The sequence below is a fragment of the Phyllopteryx taeniolatus genome, chromosome 18, assembly GCF_024500385.1.
Source record: "Phyllopteryx taeniolatus isolate TA_2022b chromosome 18, UOR_Ptae_1.2, whole genome shotgun sequence".
NCBI lineage: Eukaryota > Metazoa > Chordata > Actinopteri > Syngnathiformes > Syngnathidae > Phyllopteryx > Phyllopteryx taeniolatus.
In genome coordinates this window covers 4726128-4753807 of record NC_084519.1, presented here as the reverse complement: position 1 = coordinate 4753807, position 27680 = coordinate 4726128, and the positions used below count along the sequence as shown (strand labels likewise).

Here is a 27680-nt window from a genome sequence, read left to right as displayed (position 1 = left end):
CTATGGAGTCTTAACCATAACAAGCCTGCAACTATTTAAATAAAAGAATCTAATGCTTAATCTGAGACCTGTAGAGCCGTGAGATATTATACAGAGGTTATTTTTGTATTTCAAAAGAGTAATTCAAGAATGTGTCAAGATTTGATGCAAAACCTGTCTTTTCCAGGTGCAACAGAGGGCCGACGAATGCATCCGTGCGCTTCATAAACTCACGGACATTAACTCAGGGGTGCCGGTGCAAAATGTTTTGCTTACACAATTTGACTGGAAGACTTTGAAGGTAAACAAGTCATTTTCTAATGTATTATTTATTTCAATAAAGCGCAGCAGCTTCACAATCCTTGGGTCAATAGCTTGATTGTCTAAACACGTTTACTTGCATTTAAAAAGTCTAAATTTAAAGCATAGCATTGTTTGCTGTAACATTATTTTAAAGAAGATGTGCTTCTCCCCCCCCCCACACAATTTAAAACTGTTTCCATGTGGCTTTTACTTGCGGGAGCAGACCTCAGACTGGGGTAAATAAATAGAGTGCCTGTAAAGAGAAAAGATTTTCAATTGTGGCGGCAGCATTTCATACACTACACTGGATACATCAGCAATAAAGTAATTTGTCAACAAAATGCCCCCTTTAAGATTGATATATATTTTGAATAGAATCATTCTAGCCTTAGACGGCACCTCCTTTGACGAGAATAGTTATGGTTCTGTACCTTGTATCAGGACTTTGGTAATGCCACCTCTGATAGTATGTCCTGCTCAATCTAGAACTCCATGGATCTCAGCAGAGTAGCTGTGATGGGTCATTCCTTTGGGGGAGCAACATCCATAGAAGCTCTCGCCAAAGAGGCAAAATTCAAGTAAGTTGTACGATCTCCACATTCTTCCATTTTCTGTACCGCTTTTTGCATCCAGACACCCTGGAACTCAATGTTGTGCGAAGTATGTTATAGAATTTAACTTGAGTCTAAATATACTTGGCTATTGAGGGGGTCTTTGATAACACCCTTCTAACTTGCTCTCTCTCTCTCCCAGGTGCGCCGTAGTACTGGACGCCTGGATGTTCCCGTTAAAAGATGAAACCTTCCCTCAAGTAAGTCAGCCCATCTTCTTCATCAACTCGGAGAAGTTCCAGTGGGCGGAGAACATCAAACGCATCAAAAATTTGGATTCGTCAGACATAGAGAGAAAAATGGTGACCATCAGGTAGCACGAGCAGAAAAGAAAAACAATGATGGAAACTTAAATGGATTTGCTCTCGTTCTAATGGATTTTGTGGCTTTCGTTCCCCCAGAGGGACCGTGCACCAGTCTTTCCCAGACTTCACCTTTCTGACAGGAGACTTGATCGGCAAGTTGATGAATCTAAAGGGTGACCTCGACCCAGAAATCGGCCTTGACCTCACAAACAAAGCATCGCTTGCTTTTCTGCAACGGCATCTTGGTAAAACTAATCTTAACCCATAACTCTGTATTTTAAAATGTGGGCAGGGTTTGAACCTTTTTTTTTTTTTAAAGGTTTGGAAAAGGACTTCAATCAGTGGGACCCTCTGATTGAAGGGGATGACGAAAACCTCATTCCAGGAACAAATGTCACTTTGTTTCAGTCGGCCATCTGACATTAAACAAAGCCACAGGAAATTCCTGGAGCCTCTTTAACCTCCCAATGTGCCCTTAAAATGACCCAAGAATGTCAACCAAAATAACATTTTAAGCTTAGGGGGTTTAAAATTGACATTTGGAGAACATTTTTTCTGCACATAATGTAACTGACCTTTTAAAAGTATTTAAATCTGTTCATATTTTCCAAGAATTTTATCAAAATTATTTAAATCAAGTTCTGTATGATAGTTTGTGTATTGTGTTACTGAAACCTCCCATCTACTCTGTAATTTTCCACTGCAACATATTTGGTGTGTGTTATATATTTTTAGTTTTCATCATGAGGCAAATTACACCAAATGTGGCTATATGGATCAAGAAGAAAGAACGACACACATACAAATGTGAGATATGTGCCTTCATTCACAGTATAGGTCAGTAAGGTCTCTGTAAATATAAAAGGTGATCCACACATTTTATTTACTGAAGTCTATTTTTTTGTGCACACTGCAATGAATCCAGTTTGTATACCAACATTGTTCTTGTTTTAACTGCTCAGGGAGTGCAAAGAAAGTCCAAATGAAATGATTGAATGTCATTTATTGTGCCTCCATAACTCAAAAGCGCACACCTAACACCAAGAAAACTTTGTTGAAAATGTTCAAGGGCAAACCCTTAAAACTAACAGTGTGTGCTGTCACTCCTCTGGTTCAGTGTCAGCTGAGCTATCATCGATGACCAGATAACGTTGAAAGAGGTCTGGCAGTATATCACCTAAAAGAAAAAGATGCGCACACATGGTCACTGGGGAAGAAAAAATAATACATCAGTGTGCTAAATTAAGGCTCTGTCCTACACATCTTACTGGTATGTTCGAAACTATGTTTTTACATTCTTAGGGCTTTCAGGATTTATAAAATTGCTTTTCACTTGACTCAATAAATGACAAAACAAAGCATCTTAAGTCATCCATTTTCCATGGGAGTAAGATGAGTGAACCACTACACACGGTAAATCTTCTAGATGTATTTTTTGTCACAATTTAAATAAGGTTCCGAGATGTCTTAACATGTCACTGACATGCTTTTGTCCAAATATCCCATGTATCAAGAATGATAACTACTTTATATAAATATATTTTCTCAACACTTACAAATATTGTCACCATCAGGGGACAGACTCACATGCACCTCATCTTTGGAATCCTTTGGAGCAGGAGAAAAACAATCGCACTAGGATGTTCAGGCATATTGATCAAGAGATGGAGCAAAATTACAGTATAATAATTGGTTATCAATGAAAAAACGTATGATGACTTCATGATTTACAATGAGGAATGGAGAGGGGATATAGTTGAATTCAAATCAAGTGTCATCTTACCTTGGTGTACTCCCAAAAAACAATCACACTAGGATGTTCAGGTATATTGATCACCAAGATATGGAGCAAAATTACAGTATAATAATTGGTTATCAATGAAAACAAAACGTATGATCACTTCATGAGTTACAATGAGGAATGGAGAGCGAATACAGTTGAATTCAAATCCGCTTTTTGTTCACTACTGTGGGTATCTGTCAAACAAGTCTCTGGCAATCCAGGTCACCTCATCAACATTACCCTGAAAAGTAAAAACTTTAGTATTTGCTAGTAACCTTTGACTGGGATGGTTTTGTTAATCGAATGACAGTAACTACCTTGTCTGGACAGAGATGCGAATGGGACCTAGCCTCTGTGTCAAACGACAGGGCTGTAAACACACAGTTTATTCCAGAATGTAGACAGTTACCTTGTACTTTGGAGGGATGGGGGGAAAAAAAAGACACTACAAACCAGAATGTTCACCTTGAAAATCTGTCATTGTGTCTTCTGCCACAGTGTCACTCTGCAAACACACAACACATCTTTGACCGCTTGGAAACTACTTGAAGAAAAATTACAAGCCCAATTCCAATGAAGTTGGGACAAATAAAAACAGAATACATCCATCCATCCATTTTCTGAGCCGCTTATGCTCACAAGGGTCGCAGGAGTGCTGGAGCATATCCCAGCTATCATCGGGCAGGAGGCGGGGTACACCCTGAACTGGTTGCCAGCCAATCACATGGCACAGAAACAAACAACCATTCGCGCTCACATTCACACCTACGGGCAATTTAGAGTCTTCAATTAACCTTGCATGCATGTTTTTGGGATGTGGGAGGAAACCCATGGAGGCACGGGGAGAACATGCAAACTTTACACAGGCGGGGCCGGGGATTGAACCCCGGTCCTCAGAACTATGAGGCAGACGCTCTAACCAGTCGACCACCGCGCCACAAACAAAATACAATGATTTGCAAATCATGTTCAACCTATATTTAATTGAATACAATGTATTTAATGTTCAAACTGATAAACTTGATTGTTTTTAGCAAATAATCATTAACTTGGAATTTTATGGCTGCAACACGTTTCAAAACAGGGACAGGGTCATGTTTACCACTGTGTTAGATCATCTCTTTTAACAACATTCAATAAACGTTTGGCAACTGAGGACACTAATTGTTGAAGCTTTGTAGGTGGAATTCTTTCCCTTTCTTGCTTGATGTACAGCTTCAGTACGGGGTCTCCGTTGTCGTATTTTACGCTTCATTATGCGCCACACATTTTGGGAGACCGGTCTGGACTGCAGGCAGGCCAGTCTAGTACCCGCACTCTTTTACTACAAAGCCACGCTGTTGTAACGTGCAGAATGTGGTTTGGCATTGTCTTGCTGAAATAAGCAGGGGCGTCTGTGAAAAAGACATTGCTTGGATGGCAGCATATGTTTCTCCAAAACCTGTATGTACCTTTCAGCATTAATGGTGCCTTCACAGATGTGTAAGTTACCCATGCCATTGGCACTAACACAGCCCCATACCATCACAGATGCTGGCTTTTGAACTTTGCGTCCGTAACAGCCCGGATGGTTCTTTTCCTCTTTGGCCCAGAGGACACGACGTCCACAATTTCCAAAAACAATTTGAAATGTGTACTTGTCGGACCACAGAACACTTTTCCACTTTGCGTCAGTCCATCTTAGATGAGCTCGGGCCCAGAGAAGCCGGTGGCGTTTTTGGGTGTTGTTGATAAATGGCTTTTGCTTTGAATAGTAGAGCTTCAAGTTGCACTTACGCATGTAGCACCGAACTGTATTTACTGACATTGGTTTTCTGAAGTGTTCCTGAGCCCATGTGGTGATATCCTTTACACATTGATGTTGGTTTTTGATGCAGTGCCACCTGAGGGATCGAAGGTCACGGACATTCGATGTTGGTTTTCGGGCTTGCCGCTTCCATGCAGTGATTTCTCCAGATTCTCTGAACCTTTTGATATTATGGGCCGTAGATGATGCAATCCCTAAATTCCTTGCAACTGCATGTTGAGGAACGTTGTCCTTAAACTGTTCGACTATTTTCTCACGCACTTGTTCACAAAGAGGTGAACCTCACCCCATCTTTGCTTGTCAATAACTGAGCAATTCAAGGAAGCTCCTTTTATTCCCAGTCATGGCACCCACCTGTTCCCAATTAGCCTGTTCACCTGTGGGATGTTCCAAACAGGTGTTTGATGAGCATTCCTCAACTTTCTCAGTCTTTTTTGCCACCTGTCCCAGCTTTTTTGGCACGTGTTGCAGCCATAAAATTCTAAGTTAATGATTATTTGCTAAAAGCAATCAAGTTTATCAGTTTGAACATTAAATATCTTGTCTTCGTAGTGTATTCAATTAAATATAGGTTGAACATGATTTGCAAATCATTGTATTCTGTTTTTATTTATGTTTAACACAACGTCCCAACTTCATTGGAATTGGGGTTGTATATTACACAAACAGAAGCAATAAAAAATTATTTTGTTTAAAGTAAAAGCTATGCTCGATGTATAAAGTTGATTTTGGTTCTGTGTTACCTCCTCCTGTGCAGATGTACCTTCTTCTGGAAGAGTCATTCTAATTTTCAATGGCTGTTCTGAGCAAGATTCTGTTAAAAAAATAAATAAACCTCTCCATCAAAAATCTACAGACGATATATTTCACGTGTCCATTCGACCTGCAATCTGGACAGTGAACACAGTGGATATTGCGAATTTATCCAATTGTGACACTTGGCTATTATACCTAGAGCAGTGAAACTGGAAGAAAATGGCTTCCACCCTTCTGGAAGACTGCACAAGTGTGTGTTTGTTTTTGTTGTTAATTTGATGCTTGATTTCAAGGGGGGGGGGGGGGGGGGGCTCGCTCACAAGCTCTGTACATCACAAAAGGTGTATGATGCTGTTCAAGTCTGGACTCAAGTTAATCCACACCAATCTCATCCAAATACGTCTTTATACAGTGGAAAATAGATACCGTCGATAAAAGGTTGTCAACTTGTCACATTACATTTTTCTATTTAATGTTATCATTGACTATACAGTACATTTGATATATTGTACCAATAACATTGCACATAACTTACCAATGACTTGCCCAATAAAAGGCCCAAATTGATGCAGTGGTTCATTCAGGGCCTACAATAAAAAAATAAATAGGACTTAGGCATGCATCTGTATATGTACACGACATGCAAGAAACCAAGTGTGAGCACTTAACCATGAAGTGGGCCTGTATTATAACTGTAATGTCACATATTACAAATAACCTGAAATAGTAGATGGAACTGTGACAACAGCACAAAAAAAAGTTTGAATTCCTCTGATAAGCAATGTTCTACGCCAGGGGTGGGCAATCAATTTTCCTCAGGAATCACATGAGAAACTGTCACAGTTGTCAAATGCCAAACCAACATGATAACCTCAATTGTGTTCAATATTAATTTAAAAGCAGTAACCTGTTGTTTTTATGCGCTTCTACATATGTACATACGCTGCAGTATGTCGTTACAGTTATACACTACTCACTAAAAGTTAGGGATATTAGGATTTCGGGTGAAATTTCAGGATGAACCGAAAACGAAAACCATAACCGTTAGAGGTGAACTTCTCTAAGCTTTTGAATGCATGTCCAACTGTTTAAAGGTCAGAGGACAAAGATTTTCATCTATTTTTTTCTTGATAACTCTAGAGCCCCTTTACAAACCACATCTGCCATTTCAAAGTGATTATCTGGCAGATATACAGCAGTTAAATCGATAAATAGGATGCAGAATGCGCCTTCCGGTCTTCGTCTTTTTCCGGCGCTGTGACGTCACACGAGCCAAACATCCTGTTCATTCTGCGTTGTGTGCTATTGTTCCCATCCTTGTATATTTGTTGTCGCATGATTTAACGATGTCACGATGGACACAAAGAAGTTTTCAATCGTTCTTTTCGTCTTATCATCCACAGCTATTTCCACTCTAAATGTGATGGGCCTACAAGGCCACGCCACCTGGGCCTGTCGCGATAACACATTTTTAAAGACATATTTTCCCAGACACTATCACGGTAAATGAAAGTATCATTGACGTTATTGTTTTATATGCCGCTGATATTAAGAGCAATTAACTTTTAATTCAAGAATATTGAACATTGGGATTGAAATGTAGCATAAAATCATGCATAAAATTACTAATGCAAAAAAAAGAAGAAAAGGAACATGTATTGTGTTATATATATATATATATAATTCACGGTCTACATGAACAGCAGCAACAGCTCCAGTAGAAACACTAGCACATTCATTATAACACTGATGGGTGGACAGTCCTCATGCCTTTGTAGGTTATTTGTGGAGCCAGCCGCTTTCACTTTCTTAGCTAGAGTATTTCTTACATTCTGTGGTGAGTCTACTCTCGTACTCTTAATTCTCTCGTTTCCCTCACTCCTCTCAAGTCCTCGTGTGTGCGGCGCGCTGTGTAATTGTTTAGAATTGCTACAGCACATCATTACACGGAGCCTGTCCCGCCTGACCCGAATGCTGGGTGCACCAGTGCGTCCTCATTTCTTTTTTTCAGCCACACTGTTGAAAAGTTTGTTTGCACGTGCACCCAAATTGGTTGCACTCTAGAGCCCCGAGTACTGAAAAACAGTTGAACATGTTTTTGATATACAATACATATATTGATCTATTTTTTTTTTTTATTTTTCAAAATTTGAATTATTTATTCATCCATCCATCCATTTTCCATACCGCTTATCCTCACTAGGATCGCGAGCGTGCAATTGCCTACCCCAGCTATCTTGGGGCGAGGTACAGGGTACACCCTGAACTGGTCGCCAGCCAATCGGAGGGCACATATAAACAAACAACCATTCGCACTCACATACATACCAAAGGACTATTGAGAGTCTTCCTGACCTACCATGCATGTTTTTGGGATGTGGGAGGAAACCGGAGTACCCAGAGAAAAACCACGCAGGCACGGTGTGAACATGAAAACTCCACACAGGCGGGGCCAGGATTTGAACCCCGGTCCTCAGAACTGTGAGGCAGATGTGCTAACCAGTCCCCACTGTGCCGCCACTATTTAATCAACATTCACAAAAACTGTCTAGTGTGTCTTAATTTTTCTACACTTTTAAAGTATGCTGACATTCGGAGCACCAACTAACTCCTATTATCTCCTTTCCTAGTTGGGATGCCCAAATCATTATCAGGGCAAATACCCCTCTTCCTTCCACCTAACAGGAAATAATGTTGCTATCATGAGGAAACAAGTCATCGCTTTTGAACACTGCTCTTGCATGCCAACAAACACGTGCACACACACACCATACAACCCTCTTATTACTACTCACTTGGCCGATGGTTTCTAAACAAAAGGACTGTACTTATTCTACGTTTTATTTTGACTACATAAAAGACCTTGCAGGGACGACGACTGGTTAGCACATCTGCCGCACAGTTCTGAGGTTGCGGGTTCAAATCCGGCCTCTCGTGTGTGGAGTTTGCATGTTCTCCCCGTGCCTACGTGGGTTTTCTCTGGATATTCCAGTTACCTCCCACATCCCAAAAATATGCATGGTAGCTTAATTGAAGACTAAATTGTCTGAATAGTTTATATGTGCCCTGTGATTGCCTGCCGACCAGTCCAGGGTGTACCCCACCTCTTGCCCACAGTCAGGGATAGGTTCCAGCACACCCGCGACCCTAGTGAGGAGATGCGCTACAGAAAATTAATGGATGGGAAAAAACCTTGCAAGGAGAGACTGAGTGGGCTGGATGTGTCCCTTCGGGCCACTTGTTCAAAACTCTGTTATTTTAACCACTGGTTAACCCCTAACCACCGGTTCAATTCTTACCCCGCCGTGAGCTAATCAACCGTTAAATATGCCTTGTTCAAAACATGGTTAGTCACGTCGTTTGTTAACGGCACCGTCAAAGTTAACCGTGTGGTTGACGTCACTGGTCAGCGCCAATATATCCCACAATTCCTCATTTTGTTGACTTGCGGTTTCGCGAAAAAACTGTCGTGAGCAGACCCGGGCCATTTCGCACAAATGTGGGTGAACTATTCTTTTAAGATTAAACAACCATAAACGTATTATTGTTTTGTACACTGTAACATAGTTTACAGTAACAATTATGGCGTGTCGATCGGGATAATAGGTAACATATTGAAATGAAATTCACAGAATATTTTTATTATTAATAACGTTCCAAACATGTACAGCTCTCTGTTTTATACTCAAGATTGAATACAGAGAAGGGGCATCACCTACAATTACTAGAGATTTTAGAGATGATTCATTGATTTTATGCTTCATATCAAGCAATAATTATCATACCCCATGTTTAATTTTGATAAGGATGGTTTGAAAACAAAACAAAATGAACTCTTCTCTTATTATACTGAATTGCAGTTTAGGTTTCATTGTACTTTATATATATTTTTTTATTTATAATATTTTGAAATATAATAATATAAACGCTAATGACATTTACATATATTTATATAAAATGCATCATCATTGCCATGTCTCTGAATGAACTTTAAATGGTATTCAATGATCCAGTGAACAGAGAAAATCAGTAAAAACTTTACATGGATGTAATATGATTCTGTCAATATCTCTTACTGAAAAACTGACATCATTGTGGGACAATCAACTATTCTTAATAAATCCATGAGCTAATTCTTTTGGCTTGTTATATCTATTTTAACCTATATTATTTTATCTAATTGAATCAAATTTTAGACTGTTATTCAAGTTACCGTGGACAAGGTAAATATAGACATTTTACGGGTGCTTCATACTGACGCAATGTTTATCTATTTCCAATATTTGTTTTTGACTTCATTATGTATGATCGTTCAAATAGATCACAGTCATGTCTTATTTATTGAATAAATCTATGAAATATATGTTATTTTCACAACTTTTAATGTCGCGTGTCTTGAGATGATACACACCAAGTTTGAAGCAAATTATTAGCCGCGAACGCCATCTCGAGAGTTAACCACACTGTTAAAACTTTAGCGGCGGCCCTGACGTGTGTTAACTTTAACGTCAAGTTAACAGCCAGTTAAAGTTAACAGTTTTGGACAACAAGATAACGGTGCCGTTAAAGTTAACGCTCGGTTAAGTCTACTTAACCAGTGGTGAAAAAATAACTGAGTTTTGAACAACCGGGCCCAGGTCTGTTATAAGCAGATGGGTTCTACACAAGCTACGACGACACCCTGTTTACACCTTATGTTTTGACTCCAACGCAAAGACTCATGAACAGAATGAAAAAAACAGCAGATGTGTACACAACAAATGAGGAAACTGTGTGATGCAATTTACCATTTCCTCTCCAGTCACAGTGATATGACAATGGTTGCTCGCAGCCATTATGCCATCACTCTGCTCATTTGGATCTGCAATGCAAATGTGATATTAGGTTATTTAATCCGTTTCCTAGCAGTAAATTAGTTACATCTTTAATTGAAGGTATTTTGGAAGTGTTGCATATTGATGGATTTTTTTTTAAAGTTTGGCATGCATTAGTAGAATGGAAATACTGCTCTCTACTGGATGATAATCTCATGACATGCCAATCATCATCTTGAAGAGTTCCATTATCAACAACCTAGTCAATGTGTCATCAGAGCGTATTCTTGCATGTGAGACTATGTAGATACCAGTCAACCCCTCAAAGAAGAAAATGTTTTGGGTTTTTTTTATACAGAAATTGGGTATTTATGTCAAAACTCCAATTCCAATTACGTTTGGGACGTTGTGAAAAACAAAACAATAATTTGCAAATCCAGTTCAACCTATATTCAATCAAATACACACAAAAAAGTATTTTTAATGTTCAAACGGAAACTTTTTTTTGTTGTTGCAAATATTCATTCATTTTGAATTTGATACCTGCAACATGTTCCCAAAAAGCTGGGATAGTGGCAGGTTTCCCACTGTTACATCGGCTTTCCTTTTAATAACGCTCAATAAGCGTTTACAAACTGACAACACTAATTGTTGAAACTTAAGCCTATTGTCTTTACTTTTAATAATGTTGCAATATTGCATGCATGTCTTGTCACCAAGCCCCCTTTTAAAATGCACTGAATAAACATTTTGTCACTGACTTCTGATTTCAAAACTATTTATCCATCAATTTGTTGTGTATATGTAATAAGCCTATTGTCTTTACTTTTAATAATGTTGCGCAAGATGGCGCCTACCAGTGTGGTCGCCTCGGTAACGCGCTCTCTAGTATTGTCTTTGTTTTTGTGTTTTTCGTCCGTCTTTGGAGACCTTACACGACTCACTTACACAAGGGGAGACCTGCTAACCATCAAGGAGTCTACTCCAGACTTTCTGTCACCAACTTTCGAAAATCCGCTCAGTTTTTTCCCAGAGTTACTCACCGGAGCGGCGTCCGCGGTTTTCGGCGCATGGAGACGGAAGCGGCGCCACAGAGGGAAGTGAGCCGGCATTCAGGTGAAACTCCGCAAGAGAGGACACAGATTGGCGTTCCCGTCGATCCACCTCGCGAATGTACGCTCCCTACCCAACAAAATGGACGAGCTTCATCTTCTGTTAAAGACACGTAAAGACTTCGGACGTTCCGCGGCCATGTGCTTCACGGAGACCTGGCTTTGCGACGCTGTACCCGATGCCGGCATTATGCTTCCCGGTTTCCACATTCATCGAGCGGACCGCGACATGGAATCATCGGGGAAAACAAAGGGCGGTGGGATATGCCTCTATATCAACGAAAAATGGTGTACGGACGTCACGGTGATCAGCACACACTGCAGCCCGCATTTGGAGTCGCTATTCTTAAATTGTAAACCATTCTACTCGCCACGTGAGTTCGCATAATTCATTTTCGCTGGCGTCTATATTCCGCCTCAAGCTAACACGAACGCCGCATTGCTAACGCTCGCCGATCAAGTCAACGAAATTGAAAAAAAACACCCCGACTCACCCCTCATTATTCTCGGGGACTTTAACAAAGCTAAACTCAACCACGAACTCCCTAAATACAAGCAGCACATCGACTGTCCTACCAGGGAAAATAATACTTTAGACCACTGCTACACCACGGTAAAAAACGCATACCGTGCTATACCTCGTGCAGCCTTGGGCTCGTCTGATCACTGCTTAATTCACTTAATACCGACGTACAGGCAAGAACTTAAATGTGCGAAGCCTACAGTGAAAACAGTCAAAAAGTGGACAAATGAAGCCAAGATGGAACTTCAAAGCTGCTTAGACTGCACAGACTGGAGTGTCTTTGAAAATTCAGCTGGCAGCCTGGATGAATATACGGACACTGTCACATCCTATATCAGTTTCTGTGAAGAGGTCTGTGTTCCAACAAAATCATTTCGCACATTCAACAACAATAAGCCGTGGTTCACTGCTAAACTTAAGCAGCTTCGCCAAGCTAAGGAGGACGCATATCAGAGCGGGGACAGGGCCCTGTATAATCGAGCTAGAAACCAGCTGACCAAAGAAATTAACATTGCAAAGAGGATCTATACAGCAAAGTTGGAAAAACAGTTTAGCGCAAACGACTCTAAATCAGTCTGGCATGCATTCCAGTCGCTGACTAATTACAAGCGACGATCCCCCCAAGCTGAGAACAATAGCACACTAGCCAACGACTTGAATACCTTCTACTGCAGATTTGAAAAGGACAGTTTCACACCACACACCAACCCGGCCGCACCCGCGACCACAATCACACCTCTGACCTCTGCGTTAACCATCCATGAACAGGATGTGAGACGCATCTTCAAACAACAAAAGATTAACAAAGCGGCAGGCCCGGACCACGTGTCTCCATCCTGCCTCAAAGTCTGCGCGGACCAGCTCGCGCCAGTCTTCACTCAGATCTTCAACAGATCACTGGAAATGTGCGAAGTTCCATCCTGTTTCAAACGCTCCACCATCATCCCAGTCCCCAAGAAACCTGCAATCTCGGGTCTGAATGACTACAGGCCTGTCGCTTTGACATCTGTGGTCATGAAGTCCTTTGAACGTCTTGTGCTGGACCACCTCAAGAGTGTCACAGGTCCCCTGCTGGACCCCCTGCAGTTTGCCTACCAAGCGAACAGATCTGCAGATGATGCAGTCAACATGGGACTGCACTTCATCCTAGAACACCTCGACAGTGCAGGGACCTACGCGAGGATCCTGTTCGTGGACTTCAGCTCAGCGTTCAACACCATCATCCCTGAACTCCTTTCATCCAAGCTTCTCCAGCTCAGCGTCTCACCTGCCATCTGCCAGTGGATTTACAGCTTTCTGACGGGCAGGACACAGCAGGTCAGGCTGGGGGAGGCCACCTCATCCACACGCAGCATCAGCACTGGGGCGCCCCAAGGTTGTGTCCTCTCTCCGCTGCTCTTCTCTCTCTACACGAACGACTGCACCTCAGCGAACCCGACTGTCAAACTCCTGAAGTTTGCAGATGACACCACTGTCATCGGCCTCATCAAGGACGGTGACGAGTCTGCATATCGACAGGAAGCGGAGCGGCTGGAGCTGTGGTGCGGCCGACACAACCTGGAGCTGGATATGCTCAAGACTGTAGAGATGATCGTGGACTTCAGGAGGCATCCTTCGCCACAGCTGCCCCTCACGTTGTCCAGCTGCCTTGTGTCAACCGTCGAGACCTTCAAGTTCCTGGGAATTACAATCTCCCAGGACCTGAAGTGGGCGACCAACATCAACTCCGTCCTCAAAAAGGCCCAGCAGAGGATGTACTTCCTGCGGCTTCTGAGAAAGCATGGCCTGCCACCGGAGCTGCTGAGACAGTTCTACACAGCGGTCATCGAATCAGTGCTGTGTTCTTCCATCACAGTCTGGTTTGGTGCTGCTACAAAAAAGGACAAACTCCGACTGCAACGGACAATCAAAACTGCTGAAAGGATTGTCGGTACCCCCCTACCCACCCTTGAGGACTTGCACGCTGCCAGAACTAAGACAAGGGCGTGCAAAATCCTCTCGGACCCACCCCACCCTGGTCACCAGCTCTTCCAGCTCCTTCCCTCAGGTAGGCGCTACCGATCAATGCAAACTAGAACTAGTAGACATTCCAACAGCTTCTTCCCTCTTGCAATCAACTTCTTGAACAGCTAACTTACAATTCCATTACAACAAGCTGGCAATTTTTTGACTTGAGTTCGTTGTCACATTTCTGTATTATGTATTACTCGTGCACTCACTGTAGTTGTCTCGCCGTGCTGCACTATTTGCATATAGTGGCCACTCATGCCAGAGTAGTATCTGCTCCATTTGCACACTGATTGAGGAGTATCTGTAACATTTGCACAACCATTGTCCCAGATTATCGCACTACTCGTCACTTTAAACCGCATACACTCCTTGAAGTCTCAGTGCCCTTTGCACAATGGTCATTGCACCGGACTATTGCGATATTAGCCATTCGAACTGAGGACTCTGCATCTTTTTGCACAATTGTTGTTTGTTGTTGTTTTTTGTTAATGTCTTTATGTCTCCAAAGTGTTCTGTAAATTGACTGTCTGTTGTACTAGAGCGGCTCCAACTACCGGAGACAAATTCCTTGTGTGTTTTGGACATACTTGGCAAATAAAGATGATTCTGATTCTGATTCTGATAATATGAGGCGATAATACTTTTTTTATGGGTTCACAGGGTTTAACAGCACTCTGAGGGAAACCATAACTACGATGTGGCCCACAACAAAAATTAGTTTAACACCCCTTCTGTACACAACGATGCCATTTTTTTTTTTTTTTTAATCCAGTGGCGCCTCAGGGATCGAAGGTCACGGGCATTCAACGTTGGTTTTCGTTGTTGCAGGCATCAGTGTTTCCCCTACATAGGCTTTCCTTGGGCAGCCCGCCAATGTATATTAACAGTCTCCCAAGAAGATGAAACTAGATTTCATTTCTAATTTCAATCATAATACAAAATAGCAAAAAGTGAAAAATGTCAGTTAATTTTCTTGTGCCATCTTCTAAAACGGTTATGCAAGAGCCTCATGCTGCATGCATGAGGATTAGCATAAATGGACGTGACTTGGACTTTCAACGTACGTGCAATAAATAAGCATAGTTCATAAACCTTTGACTAGATTATTTTGAATGCATTTACTACACATTACGGCGCGACCCTGCACCACCCTGCCCATCACAAGTAATTTCTCAACCTAGGGGCAACACTGAGGCATTAAATTCACAATGAGGGAATATTTGCAAAAGAACAATAACATTAATCAGTATGAACATTAAATAGCTTGTCTTTGCAGTGTAGATGACTGAATATATGTTGAAAAATATTTGCTAATCATTGTATTCTGCTTTTATTTACGTTTCACACACTCTCCTGATTTAAGCACAATTGGGGTTTGTAGGTTTAATGAATCTGTATAAAGAGCTTCACTTTTTAAATTGAACTCCAGTGTGTGTGTGTGTGTATATATATATATATATATATATATATATATATATATATATATATAAACACTGATATAATATGCACCTAATTATTCAAATTTAGTTAGGTAAACTGCTCACCGTGTAACTGTTGCACAACAGGCACAAGGAAAGGCAACACTGATTCACTTGGAACCTATGAATAAGACAGCAATATAAATACATTTCACTCCATCTAAAAAATGTGACCTAGCATAGAGGTGAGAATTTATTGCCAAGTCCAACTAATGAAGCAAACTTTTAAAACAAGTGAGCTCTTCACTTAAAACGAAATTAAAATGTATTTTCATATACTGTCAGCAGTGCAGGATTTAAAATTTTTTGTATTTTTTTTTTTTTTTTAAAAGCAAGATACCAGTTGAGAGTCTGCAGAAGTAGTGTCAACAACGGTTTCATGAGGAATGTAGTTCATCACAGCATCACGGGCGACCTTAAAAAGGTGACAAAAATGTCATTTAATTTTGGGGATGATTAACAAGGCAAACAGGATAAAAACCTTTGACCATTCATTTACAGAGACTAAAATTTGATTGACTGTTAAAAATATGGTCAATTGTAAGGAATTTATTTTGGATTATTGTGTCTTCAAACATTTGGCAATGGCACTTTCCTGGCATTGCGTTCTCTTTGAAATCCACATATGTTTGAGAATGCCAGTGAACCCTTGCCAACCTGGTGACCCGTCGCATTTCCTGTATGACAGCGTACACCGCTGTAAGTCCAACGTTCCAGTTCTGCGTCAATTTGAATTGTATTCATTTCAATTTTAATCACCCGTTACACCATTTTATTTATGTTTTACGCATGTTAGTTATTATCCATGCTATATTTTCATGACTTTTCCAAAACTATATATATTTTTAAAAATAATAATAATAATAGAAAATCCATAACTTTTCCAGCACCTGGAAAATGTATTTTCAAGTTCCATAACTTTTCCCAGGTTTTTCATGACGGTGCGATCCCTGATTACAATAGTAACTATATTAATTTGTGTACCACTGTGAGCTCATGTGGTTGTATGTGGAACAGAGTCGCACAGTTGAAAGGGCGTGCCACCGTTCTGTCATTTCAAAGACGACACAGCATCGTGCATTTGAAGAGCACGATTTTCGGTTTCGATAGAGAATCGTTACAGCCTTAAATAAAATATAAACAAATTTTACCATTTTCACGTTTGTCCCACTCATAACTGGATTTGAAATTACAGCCTTGTTGTCCTCAGTAGCAACTTTTGGATCTGTAAATACAACATAAAATATCAAAAACCTAACTGTATATAGCTCTGACATGCATTATACAAAACATTAAGGACTTACCAGCAGAATAGGTCCTAACTTTATAGCAGGCTCTCATGTGGATATCAACCACTTCAAATGGGGACAATGGAATCCCACAGTCATCTGCGGCCTCCTGAAGGTTCTTGTCTGGTGGAGATTTTATCTCATCTGACAAAGTTGTGTCCAGTACAGAGGCAGCTTCCTCAAAGTTTTTGTCACTCTCTGCCACGTTTGTGTCCATATTTTGCCAGGGGTCCACATTTTCATCTGTTCCGCTATCAATATGTGAAACATTGGATTCCATATCATGAATCAAAACACTGGGGACTGTGTTTACCCCTTCACTTGTGCTCCAGCTTTCAGATAAACACTTCTCTTCTTGTGGGGACTTGCTAGAAAGAATTGAAGTGTGAAGATAATCCACAGGGCTCTGAATGTTCTTTGGAGAACTTGTTACCACAGAGTACAAGTCAGCATCATTAGGACATTTACCAGTGTGAGCACCAGGAATAGCAAGTCTTGCGTCTTCATTCTCAGAGGTTTCGTTTTCTGGCTCTTTCGCAGTTGCATCAATTGGGCCTAGTTTTTCATCTAGTATGCACTGTGGGACGTCCGGTTTGTTTTCGAGTGTGGAAGTCATCCACCACCTTTTCATAGTCTCATTTAACTTCTGTCCTTCACATTCAAGTTGCACAAGGTGCATGTTCTTTCCATCTTCTCTGGATAGCTTGGTGACAGTTAGCTGCAATAATTTGTCTTCTGCAATTGAAGCCAATTCATCGAAAGCACTGTCACACCAAGAGCCATGCGACTCATCAAAACCTTCAAGCTTACATAAAAATGCCTGTGGATGAGTTTCTAACAGGTTAACGCATATTTCCCTCACATCTGTGCAAGTAACTTCAGCTGTGTTTCCATAGTCGACAAACAGAACTGACAGCTCATCTCCATCTTTATTCAGTACTTCAGCACGGCACCAAAGCTGGTCCTCTGCAAAAAATGCAATGCATGGAGTGCCAGGTAAGAGAGCGCTCATGCTGACATGTGTATCATAAGCTGCATTTCCGAATTCAGAGAGACTTTCAGATATATTATCAAGTGCAATCGAGTCAGCAGGTTGACACCAAAATTTATGAGTGTCAAATATAGCTGAGATGTAAACATCGAGCTGTTGTCCCTCTGTAAATTCTATATAATGGTAACTGAGAGAACGAAGATTCTGTGATGTTTCTGAGTTCTGCACATTCTTTCCCATATTCTGTTCAGTGTCAGATGGGATTTCAGGACATTTTGCTGGTGCTTCAAATGGAGACAATGGAATCCCAGACTCATCTGACAAAGTTGTGTCTATCAAAGTGGCAGCTTCCTCATCAACGTTCTTGACCATATTTTGCAAAGGCAACACATTCTCTTCAATTCCACTATCAATCTGTGAAACATTGGTTTCCATGTGATGAATCAAAACAGTGGGCACTGTATTTACCCCTTCACTTGTTTCAAGTTGGATCCAGCTTTCAAACAAACACCTCTCTTCTTGTGGGGATTCAGTAGAAAGAACTGAAGTGTGAAGATAATCCACAGGGCTCTGAATGTTCGTTGGACTACTTGTTACCACAGAGTACAAGTCAGCATTATTATGCCATTTACCAGTGTGTGCACTAGGAACAGAAAGTCTTGTCTCTTCATTCTCAGGAGGTTCATTTTCTGGCTCTTTCGCGGTTGCATCAATTTGGCTTAGTTTTTCATCTAGCATCTGCTGTGCGACGTCCGGTTTGTTTTGCAGTGTGGAAGTCATCCACCACCTTTTCATAGTCTCATTTAACCTCTGGCAATCACATTCCAGCTGCACAAGGTACATGTTTTTTCCATCTTCTCTAGATGTCTTGGTGACAATCATCTGCAATAATTTGTCTTCTGCAATTGAAGCCAACTCATCGACAGCACTATCAACCCAAGAGCCATGCAACTCATCAAAACCTTCAAGCGTACACAAAAATGCCTGTGTTGGAGTTTCTAACAGGTCACTGGGCATTTCCCTCACATTTGTAATGGTAACATCAGCTGTGTTGCCATAGTCTACAAAGAGAACTGACAGTTTATCTCCATCTTTATTCAATATTTCAGCACGGCACCAAAGCTGATCCTCTGCAAAAAATGCAATGCATGGACTACCAGGTAAGAGAGCACTCATGCTGACGTGTGTATTATAAGTTGCATTTCCGATTTCCGAGAGATTTTTAGATATCTTATCAAGTGCATTGGAGTCAGCAGGCTGACACCAAAATTTATGTGCATCACATATAGCTGAGATGTAAACATCTAGCTGTTGTCCCTGTATAAATTCTATATGGTGATAACAGGGAGAACAGAAATCCAGTGATGCTTCTGAGTTCTGCACACTCGCTTCCACTTTCTGTTCAGTGTCAGATGGGATTTTAGGACATTTTGCTGGTGCTTTACATGTGACCTGCACACCATTATCCTCAAGAATGACTTGCCACACTACCTCAGACTGCTGCACAAATTGACATTTCAGCATTTTCTCTGCATTTGAGCCAATATCTCTTTTCAGAGTGGACACCACTTCTGCATCAAGCACCTCAAGAGATTCAGCTTCACTTAACATGCAGTGTGTGCTGTATCTTGGCAACTGCACAAAAGCCTGATTGAGTTTGGCTAGTTTGGAAAATGGTAACTGAACTATGTTGCCAAAATCAACAAACTCAACAACAGCCATAGAGCTGGACAGCACTTGTTTTACACATGCCCGGTACCATGAGGAATCATCAGCAAACTCAGCTTCAACGAGGTCACCTACATCTACTTCAGTAATGCTGATTTTGGGGGTGGATAGTGGGTCATTAAGCTTGTGAACTAGGGAGAATATTTCATCCTCTTCTCTGACAAGCTGCACATAGAAGCTTGACGGGCTGTTGTAATGTGAAACATAAACATCTGCCTCCATACCCAATGTGATCAAATCTTTGGGCAAGTCTTCAAGTTTAGGGAGTTTTGAATATTTGGCTTGGTGGAGCACATTGCCAGACTCTTTAACAGGTGATTTACAATCCAACTTTGAGTCGTTTAGGACTGTGAGATTTTCTTTTCTTTCATTATTACTATTTTGCTTGCTCTGATGTTGCCTTTGGTGTGGTGTTTGGTACAGTTCTTGTGAGGTTTTAACCCTCTGATCATTGTTCAAATTCTGTCTTGAAGATTGTGTAGCTTGTCTTACTTTATGTGCTGGTTTTGGGTCAGGTACATGACTTGAGTAGAAAACAGATATTGCTTCTTTTTCCTTATTTGCATAAGGAGTCTCAAGAGCTTTCTGACGCTGACAGAGAACTTGACCTTCAGTCTTCATCTCTAGCTGAAAGATTGTCTTCATCTTTGAATTGATTTGAGTGTTTTTGTGATAAAGTTCAACCAGTAGATTCCCACTGGGTTCTTTGGCTACGACTAGAACTTGGAATTTACATTCTGTCACGGATGTTTTAAACCAGTTATTCACCTCACTGGGAACATCTGTTGGGACATCAGAGAGACCGCACACTACTGCTTGTACAGGTATAGACATTATGTCATTGGCCTCTTTGGGCACTGGAAGCAAGTCCGATTTGTCCACTTTAGCTGTATCGCCATAATCAACAAAGTGAACCAGGATTGATGGCTTAGTGGCCTTGATCTGTGCCCTGTACCACAGCCCATCAGTGTACTTTGCAAAGCACAATTTCCCAAATACTGTTGGGGGCTCCACAATGCCAAGCTGATGGCAGAGATTGTTGACCTTCACATTAAGGTCCTTTAGAACATCAGCATTCCTCTCAAGTTGGCAGTAGAACTGACTGACACTGTTTACACATGTGACTGTAACTTGTTCTTCAATTCCAGTTTTGATATTGTGTGTTGAGTAGTAATATGTGTCCAGGCGGAAAGATGGTCTGGGGACTGTCCTGCCAGGCGCGCTATGGGCAAGAGTGGCCATACTTTCAGAGATGCTCTCAAAGGGGGTTTCTAGGTCCACAATGTTCAATGCTATTTTCTTTTCATTGTACATGACTGCATATATGGTGCACTTTAATGTCACAGAGTTGGAGGCAGCAGTTTCCACAAATTTGTAAAACTTCTCCTTTGCCTCATCATTCCAATCATTTACAACTGACATAAATTTGGGAGGGTTAAATAGACTGCATCGAAATGCTTGACTGTGCAGATTAAGAAATTCAGCATTGATCGTCCTCAGTTCGTGGAGAGGGACTGTCTTTGTTTGGCCGTAGTCCACAAAAAGAACAGTCACATGAGTTGTTTCGTGTTTGTGAATTACACGGGCTCGGTACCAGATTCCATTGTCAGGGTGGTGAACAACACAAACTGCTTCTGTAAGAGGCTCATAAATGCTGCCTGCATAGTGTGCTTGTATGCTATGCATTAGCAATTTCAGCTGCCAAGAGTTCCGGGCGAGTTGGCACCAAAAATCATTTGGGCTCTCAATGTAAGACACGCTGACATCAAGGACAGTACCAATAGGAAACATATGTTCCTTGAACTTTCCAATTTGTAACTCTTTGCTTGAGGGGTCAACATTCTGGGTCGGAAAAGAAACCTCACTGTTTCCGCAAACACCCAAGAATCCAGCTTCTGAATATTGTGTGAAGATTTGGGATGTTTTTTCAATCTCATTCCTTTCAGCAAGGCCAGAAGAACACAGCATCTTACTGGTATCCCTTTGTCCTGGTGAGTGATGCTGGCTGCTGTATTCCCCGTTTCCAATAGCATAATCAAGTGTTTTTTCACTCTCCTGCAGAGTGTTCTCCTTAGAACAAAACATGTTGTTGAGGTTTTTATTTTCATCACCATAGAGTGAAACATAGTAAACACCCTCTGAGATACTTTGGTACTGGAATTTGGCAATGAGAGTCTTGTGCAAGAGTAGGGACTTGAGATATGAAATCTGAGTGCTTGTCCATCCAATCCCTTTGTCAATAATTCCATGGAGTGAACATACATAGGTCACAACAGGCATTCTGAAGAACTCTGGAGCCAGTGGTCTTACATTTGCTATTTGAACCAATTGTTTTGTACCATAGTCAACATTGAGTACTTCCACCATCTGGTTTACTGGAAATACTTGTTGTAGAACACAGCGGTACCAATTGCCATCATTTCCCCTTGCAGCACAAGGAAATCCTATCATTTCAGGATCTACAATGCAATTAACCTTTGTGCCCCTACAGCGCTGTGTGATTTGCTCCGAGAGTTTATTTAACTCTTGAGAAAAAACCTTCAACTGGCAGAAAACCCGCTGTGGATTGGTCACTTCTGTCACTACAACAGTCTCTACAGCTCCTGCTGACACCTCTGGATACATGTACAACTCCTCCTTGTTCAATTGCTTGACTTCGCCCATGGAGGTTTGAAAAAAATTTTCAGCTTCACTTTTAGGCTTTAGTGACTTGAGAACAAAGTCCAGGAACACGCTTGGTTCCAGTTTCTTCGCTAATCCCATTTCATACATTTGTCTGGATATGCATGGGATGTCCAGAAGAAGCTTTCTTTCATGTACTAGTACATCTTGCACATGTGCCTTTACTGTCTGTCCTCGAAGAGACTGCAGGAATTCAAGTGCGACTGAAGACCACCTATTTTCAGGAGACAGTGGAAATACATTGGCAAGCACACATAACTCCACTGCAGGTGACAGGTGGAAGTGCTCCCTCTTACCCAAAGCCAATAACTTTGTGGTGGTGCTACATGTGATCCCTTCGTCAATGAGGAAGACTTTGCAGTTGGATCCATTTCTTGTGACTATGCGGGACCTATACCATGTACCATCGATCTGAACCAAGCACAAGTCACCAGGATTTCCTTCAAACTCCGGAAATGCGTTTGCAGGAGACTGAATGTTTTTGGCCAGGGATTGATATTCCGCTGCCCTTGCCTGGGCAAAATTGGCCCAGAATTCTATGAGCCCACAAATGGGATATGAGTGAACCCTGGTAATCAGGATTGTAACATTCGAGCTTCGTGGCGGAAGTCCAAGGATGGAAGCCATTGCGGCAGTTTTACTTGCTCAAACTCTCCATTATTTGTCACTTTCAATCACTGTGTGAGAGCAATGGAAGTGATCTGGAAGATAGAAGTTCACAAACATATTACATATGACCATCAGGTATGGCTGGGTGACATGGCTTTAAAATAAAATCTCAGATTTTTTTTCCACAAAAAGCTGATTTTGGACTTTAATCGATTTCTTTACCCTTTAACAGAAAGGGAACTGACTTTGGGGGTGGGCGATATGGGCAAAAAATAAATTATATATACATATATATATACACACACACAGACCCTTTCCAAAACAAATTTAATATGGAAAAATTCATTTATTTCCATTCAAAAAGTTAAACTTTCATAGATTATAGATTCAGAGCCCACAATTTAAACAATTTCAAGTATTTATTTATTTTTACATAATATGGGCTTCCAGCTCATAAAACCCACAAAATCAGGAATTCAAAAAAATTTAGAATAATGTGAAGAAATCAGTCCAAATTTTGCAGGCCATAAATGTTTTAAACTGAGTGTCACACAGTAATCCTCTACTAAACTCAAAGCACCTGCACAGGTTTCCCCAAGTGTCATTAAATTGCTTAAGTTTGGTTCAATTGTCTCAGTTGGGTTCAATATGGGGAAGACTGCAGAATTGACAACTGGCTAGAAGACCATCATTGATACCCTCCATAGCATGGGTAAGCCACAAAAACGTCATAGCTAAGGAGGTTAGCTGTTCACAGAGTGCTGTGTTCAAGCATATCAATGGAAGGACAGTGATGTGGCAGTAGAAGATGCACCAGCAAATGAGACGATCGTGGGCTTCAGCGGATTATCAAAGAGAGAAGATTCAAGAATCTAGCAGAGATCCAGAAAGAGTGGAATGAGGTGGGAGTCACAGCTTCAAAAACCACCAGATACAGACTCATCCGGGAGACGGGCTACAACTGTCGGGTTCCTCGGGTCAAGCCACTTCTGAGCCTGAGCCAACCAGAAGGGTTTAGAGGACTTCATAATTCCTTCTGCTGCTGATCTGTATGGCGATGCAGATTTCAGCTTCCAGCAGGACCTGGCCCCTACCCATACTGGTAGAAGCACCAAAACCTGGTTTGATGCCCATGCCATCACAGTGCTTGACTGCTCAGCCAACTCGCTGGATCTGAACCCCATTGAGAATCTATGGGGTAATATCAAGAGGAAAATGAGGGGCACCAGACCCCGAAAAAAAGAACTGACAGCAAGCATCAAGGAAATCTGGGGTTCCATAACTCCCAGGCAATGCCACAGACTGATTGCCTCAATGCCACGGCGCATCGAGGCAGTGATTAAAGCAAAGTGATTCCCAACCTACCATTTTATAATAGCTGAGATAGTCTCCAGCAGCTCGTGACCCTAGTGAGTATAAGCAGTAAAGAAAATGGATGGCTGGATAGCTTATATAGTGGGGGACGGAAAGTATACGCCCAAACCTCTTGACGTGACAAGGGTGTCTTTAAAGCTGATAAACAAGTTAATAATAATAATGACAATAATATTAATATAACTGAGTTTTGGGGTGGAACAGATTGATTGTATTTTCATTCACTGCAGTGGGAAACATTACCTCAGTTTACCAACATTTTGGGTTACAAACGGGGTCACGGAACGAATTAAGTTTGTAACCGAAGTTCCAGTATATAGAAGATCTAAATAGATACAGTATGTTGCTCCATCTTGTGAGCCGATTGGTTATCGGTTTATTGAAACTTGCTGATTGGTCCAAAAATCGTGATCGTGTAAAGCTTAATTTTAACTGCACTAAAACAAATTCCTGTAGAAAAAAAAAATCAGTTCTGCGGGCAATTATGTAACGCAAAGGGTCCAAATAACTTCCAAAAATTATACACTGCAATTTGAATGCACTTAAAAAAATACAACAGGTTTGTGGCCACTTAAAATCCAGAAAGCCTCGTGCATGCCAAACTTGCAGTCAGTGAATGAGTCATCGATCATTGCCAACAACCTCAAAATAACCACAGGCTCTCCTTTCCCCATTTTTCCCATTGCAGCCCCGCTAGATGTGCGGTGCTCAATCACTTAGTGTGCAGCCAAGTCGCCGATTTTATTTTATTCGCACCGGTCCACGTCACTCACTTGCGTTTGTGAATCAGCAGGTATGTGCATTTATTTTTGAGACAAACGTAATGCAGTTTTCCAGTTTGGAAAATTTTAAAATTTAAAAAAATAAAAACAAAACCACATCAAAAATCAATCATCCACAAATGCACCATCAAAACAATTCACAGGCAAATTGAAAATTGACGAATGACAAGTTATGATAAATGCACAGACAAGATTAAAAAAAACTTGTAAATTTTGGGATTTGAAGAAGAAAAAAAACGCGAAAATCGCGGATATAGTTGTGGATTTGAGAAAAACGTGCAAATAATTTTTTGACATATCTCTCCATATATCAATACGTCGGCTTCACCTCAGATGAATGACGAGCACAAATTTGACACATTAAACACACTTTAAAAACAACAAGATTTTAAAATAAAATAAGTTGTGTTGCTTTACACAAAGAAAAATCTCACCTTTTGTTATTTTTCTGACAATGTCACGACTTTGGTGCAGAAGATGGCGCCGATCGTTTCACCCAATGAACTTCCGCCAAAATCCACGCTGGTGCCGATGTGCTAAATTGTTAGCAGGCGCCCAAACGTCGCGGAATATAACCCGGATGATGTTGCTTTAGTCCACGTTTTTGTACTGCCGTGCACTATTTAGCCAGATAATAAGGAAACTGACTCCTAAACTACTTCAAGGTGAGAATTTAAACTAGCAAACGTCGTCAGTAAATCGAAGACTGGGTCCCCACGCGTGTAGCTACCGTAAAACACGCCCACTTTCTTTTTGACCCGGAAATTACCTACTTATTTTTCATCGTTTCATTTATTTTTTTTATTTTTTTACTCTTTTAGAAACGTGAGAGGAATAAAATAGATTCAGCTAAAAAGATAGCGAAACACAACTATTAAATTTGTCTCTTGTGGAAATTGTTTTAACAATGTTGTCTAGGATGTCTGAGGGTTTTATGGCCTTTCTCTTATTCTTGATCATCCTTAGGGGGTTAAAACAAACTTTTTTTCTGTGCAGTTATTTTTTTCCCCCCTCTCCAATCATCACAAATTGTTTCCATAGCAATTGCCGTTAAGAAATTGAATCACCGATGTAGTTCTAAGTAAGAATACCTGTAAGAACTATTACTGTCAATTAGTATGTTCAATACCTGTTTTAATAACTTATTTGCCACAACACCAACAACAAATTTCCCTCTTTTATTAACTTTTTTTTAGTTTTTGCATTGAGAACCACAAAAAAAACACTGGACACAGCTTTGCTGCAAGCTAAATTCTTATTGGATAATTAGGATTGAATTGACAACAGACGCTGTATGCGCAAAACAAAACAATATCACACAAAAGAAGGTAATTTATGATAACAACAATGCATAAAATACACACTACTCATATAAAGCTTGTGTCTAAAAAAAAAAAAAAAAAAAAGCCTGGCACAAGACAACACATACGCCACATATCATTTTTTTCTCTTAATCCAAATCTGTTGAATCTTTGGTTCCCTGATTCACTAATTCCCTTTCCCTGTTTTGCCCCATTATACTGTGAGTCCCCAAGATCTTAATCAATCAACCAATCAATCAAGTGACTTTAACTGTCTATTTACACCGTATCATCCATCATCCACGGAGGTTGAAAAAAGTAGGTTGTCCATTTGGACAAAGGTGTAAGACATACAGATATCTGTTTTTAATGCAGGAAGTAGACCTAAATGTATAAAGTAATCAGAAAACGAAATACTCAAGTAAAGTACAGATACCTGAAAAATCTATTTAAGTCCAATAACTACAAGTATTTGTATAGTAGGCTACATTGGTTTACAATATATTCCATATTCCTTTTGGGAATTAAACATCAGTGTCATTTTTAATGAAAACGTAGGCCTACTACTACACTGTTATATTTTAATGTCGGTCATTATGGTGGTACTTGGAGAGCTAAGTACTTTTTTTTTTTTTTTTAGGTGTAAAAGGTTTGAGAACCACAGCTCTAAAAGAGTATTCTGACTGACTATTTTGTGGTGTGGGGTGTGCTGGGAGTGATTTTTTTTTTCCCCCTCCCCGATACGCTCTGAAAATGATTGAGGGTTGACAATTGCAAATGTTAATCCTGCCTCTTACAGCTCAGTCTTGAATACACGACACACGAAAGGCAGTCAGAACACACATGGCAATATTTTTTTACTCACTTGTGGGGTCGCTCACATTTGTAAACATCGACTATGTTCGAACTCTGTATGTGTGTACCCTGCTCATGTGAATTTTAAAAAGCAAACAAAGATACATATGCACTTGAAAGTGAGCATCCGTAGAACCGGCTGATGTCAAGTAAGATATTTCTCTCCCTAAAAAGAACGACAGGGAACACTACACTAGGGAACACAATTTTTGTTGAGTTAGGTCTGACAGCTGTTTTTAACAAATGTTTGGGTGCCGAATCCAAAAGTGATCTCAGTTTTTCTCTATCACGTCAAGTTTTTGAACTATAGATCCCCATTTTCTTCAAAAATATGAAAAACTCTGTACTTAACAGATATGTGCTTGTTTTATAAAACATTTCAAACATTAACATAGAAACAGGCATGATTGCAGTGTTTATTTAACACTATTATGTTCGACAAAGGATATGGCACAAATCCAATTCAGTCCTACTATGCTAGCTTTCTGTTCGCAGATATTGATAGTACTGACCTATTGGGAGCTGCACGCACCTCTCACCGCACTGACTCAATTGTGACTGCGCAAACAAGTTGCCGCGTAGCTGTAG

The 27680-nt window shown here is 40.7% G+C and overlaps 2 protein-coding genes across 13 annotated transcripts in view; one reads left to right on the top strand and one right to left on the bottom strand.

The window, feature by feature from the left end:
• pla2g7 (phospholipase A2, group VII (platelet-activating factor acetylhydrolase, plasma)) overlaps positions 1–2189 on the top strand; it is an 8518-nt gene extending 6329 nt beyond the window's left edge. For both annotated transcript variants that reach the window (XM_061753229.1, XM_061753228.1), the window contains exons 7-11: positions 167–280; positions 769–860; positions 1036–1206; positions 1295–1443; positions 1518–2189. In XM_061753229.1, the coding sequence (XP_061609213.1) occupies positions 167–280; positions 769–860; positions 1036–1206; positions 1295–1443; positions 1518–1618 (627 nt within the window). In that variant the 3' untranslated portion in view covers positions 1619–2189. The remainder of the gene's footprint in view (positions 1–166; positions 281–768; positions 861–1035; positions 1207–1294; positions 1444–1517) is intronic.
• tdrd6 (tudor domain containing 6) lies at positions 2185–27680 on the bottom strand. 11 transcript variants are annotated; one of them, XM_061753215.1, is made up of 12 exons: positions 27605–27680; positions 16786–22872; positions 16633–16706; positions 15822–15896; positions 15548–15602; positions 10332–10405; positions 6080–6131; positions 5532–5602; positions 3435–3486; positions 3299–3351; positions 2755–2806; positions 2185–2375 (listed from the first exon to the last, which is right to left on the bottom strand). In XM_061753215.1, exons 2-12 carry the CDS (start codon positions 22796–22798, stop codon positions 2299–2301), a joined length of 6648 nt encoding a protein of 2215 aa, XP_061609199.1. In that variant the 5' UTR covers positions 22799–22872; positions 27605–27680; the 3' UTR covers positions 2185–2298. The 11 variants fall into 11 exon arrangements, 9 of the variants coding, with proteins under 9 accessions (XP_061609199.1, XP_061609198.1, XP_061609200.1 ...); XM_061753214.1 differs by lacking the exon at positions 27605–27680 and adding an exon at positions 25371–25695; XM_061753216.1 differs by lacking the exon at positions 27605–27680 and adding an exon at positions 25371–25695 and having other exon boundaries at positions 3447–3486.